Source organism: Drosophila subpulchrella, chromosome 3R (assembly GCF_014743375.2).
Source record: "Drosophila subpulchrella strain 33 F10 #4 breed RU33 chromosome 3R, RU_Dsub_v1.1 Primary Assembly, whole genome shotgun sequence".
In the NCBI taxonomy this organism is placed as follows: Eukaryota; Metazoa; Arthropoda; class Insecta; order Diptera; family Drosophilidae; genus Drosophila; species Drosophila subpulchrella.
This window is the reverse complement of record NC_050609.1, coordinates 1,770,725-1,772,972: the sequence shown is the minus strand read 5'-3', so window position 1 is coordinate 1,772,972 and position 2,248 is coordinate 1,770,725. Positions and strand designations below refer to the sequence as shown.

General features: G+C 38.7%; 1 protein-coding gene across 1 annotated transcript; it reads right to left on the bottom strand.

Annotated features, from left to right (window-relative positions):
• Positions 1-265: 265 nt before the first annotated feature.
• On the bottom strand, positions 266-2,047 carry LOC119551751 (probable G-protein coupled receptor Mth-like 12). Its single transcript, XM_037861281.1, has 6 exons — positions 1,541-2,047; positions 1,342-1,489; positions 1,100-1,276; positions 774-1,025; positions 526-700; positions 266-470 (listed from the first exon to the last, which is right to left on the bottom strand). The coding sequence occupies exons 1-6, from the start codon at positions 2,045-2,047 to the stop codon at positions 266-268; spliced, it is 1,464 nt and encodes a 487-aa protein (XP_037717209.1).
• Positions 2,048-2,248: the final 201 nt, after the last annotated feature.

Here is a 2,248-nt window from a genome sequence, read left to right as displayed (position 1 = left end):
GAAATTCAAAAGAATTGTGACCTACCACAACGGGCCAAGCTCTTGTGCTGCGGGGATTTTTTTACAAGAAACATAATTGACAATTGGAAATACATTTCTTGTGAGATGTAGCTTAAAATGTTTTTTTGGTTCTTAGTATTTATAATTTTTAATGAATGGTACGCCGCCTTATTGGGGTCCTTTGAACCGGCTTTTTCCGACCTCCTCGAATTCTGCTTGGACAGCAAAAAGGTTACTCGGGCCCAGAGACAGTATCAAGTGGAACTTACCTATTCATTAGCAGTTCAAGTGTGCTGGCCTTGAGGATAAGCAGCACAAATATGATTATACCAAAGCCGGAGTTTAAATAAACGGATATATCTATAATGATGGTACCCAGCAAGTAATGGAAGTCCTCCACCAAAGACGTAATTTTGTCCAGAAGCCAAGATACGCCCATTATGACAAAGAGCCGAAGAAACTGCAGGTAACTGAGATTGGTATATGAGATACGCATTAATTCTAAAAAGATCAGTTCGTACATACGTCTGGATATCGATATCGAGAAAGGGCCTCGTTCTCTCGTTTTGTTTGGCGAACCTTTTGACCTCCCTCTTTACTCTCCAAATGTGGATGGCTGTCAGGATGAACATGATTGAACTGAAGGTGGTCAAGATCAAAATCGGGCCATTTATAAAGATCCAGTAAGCCGAGCCCCAGTCTGTGGACGGAACAAAATAGGTCACTCTTAATTAGTCCTAACTATCTAGATACAACTTTAATATCAAACCCACTTTGCATAACGCATCCTACAAATCCAACCAGGGGCGTCAAGTACCGTTTTTGGGGATCCTCTCCCCAAATCTGGTTCATTATATAAATTACTCCTGTGGGAATAGCAGCCGAGATCCAAACAAATGCGCTGTACTTTAAGAATGCATTACGTGGCTCATGGCGATTCAGGGAAGTGAAAAGTTTCCTTAAATAATAGCTGATTACCGCGAACCACAAATTTGATGCCATCGACAAAAAGTATCGAGAATATGCTAAAAGAGATTAATATTATAAACAAGATCAATGTAAGTTAAGACACTATCCGAATAAAAATTCAATTACTAACCTACTAGAGTGCAAACCATATATAATAAGTTTATTTTATTTAGGGTCCAGATGAGGTACTCCAAGAACAAACAGAATAGACAGGATATAAGACACTTTCCAAGTAAGTTCCGGAGCTTCTTAACATACAAATACACTGCCATAGTCAAGATGAAGCATACTAGCGATATTATAGAAACTAAAAATTGAGAAGTAACAGAATACTAAAAATTTAGAAAAGTATCAGCCCATAAGTATCCTTACTCCCGAATGTAGCCGGAATGTATCTTGTTACGCACATTCGGTTAACAACCCATAAGATCTCCGGAAAGTCCGAATAAGTTTGGGGAAAGAGACAGTATTGGTCGTTGCTCAACATCTCGGCGGTGGGGTGGAGAAGTATGGATCCATCCTATAAAGATTTGAATTAGGCAGGGAGGCAGTTGGAACATTGTAATCAAACCTTTAACATAGTGTATTCATTTGTCTTTAAACCAAGAACCTCGTCGCAGGGTTGAAAGTGTTCCCTTAAGACGATCATTTTAGTAGAATTGTATTGGGGCATCTTTCTAAGCTCCGTAATATTGGGGTCCGTCTGTATGATATCATCAAATGTTAGGTTCAACATTCTTAGAGAAATCTCCTTTTTGAGGCCATCACTACACTCCCCATTGGCCAAAATATCCTTGTGGGCACAGCAGATCCGGATGCAGGGCCTATCTTTGCAGATACAGGCCCTTAAATGTTTGTTAGCCGACACTTTGGATCCATCCGAAAGTTCCCGAAAACTGTACTCCCCAGTCAAATTAGCGGGAATTTCCAGACCTTCATATACATAAGTGTCGTTCAATTTTTTATAGCGCGAGATATCGATAGTTTCTCTGTATTTGCATTCTGGAATATCTGCGCTTGATCTTTTCGCGATAGATGAGATGAGAAATATACCGAATAATGTTAAAACCGGAGACATTTTAGATTTTCCTTCCTTCTCCACGGAAAGCTAAAGTTGACTAAATCTCAAATCGCTTTTTTTGTAGATGAAAAAGATTTGCATTATGAACCTTGGACTTTTATAATCAACAGCAAAGAAGCTGAGCTATTAAATGTATTCTCTAAAGATTTAAAACTCAAATAAATTTAAGCAATAAACTTATATTTTCAAGCAATCCGT

Coding starts and splice junctions, on each gene's coding strand:
- LOC119551751 (XM_037861281.1), bottom strand. CDS start 2,047: ATGTCTCCGGTTTTAACATTATTCGGTATATTTCTCATCTCATCTATC. Junction 1,490..1,540: donor ATGAATACACTATGTTAAAG/GTTTGATTACAA, acceptor AAATCTTTATAG/GATGGATCCATACTTCTCCA. Junction 701..773: donor TGTAGGATGCGTTATGCAAA/GTGGGTTTGATA, acceptor TTCCGTCCACAG/ACTGGGGCTCGGCTTACTGG.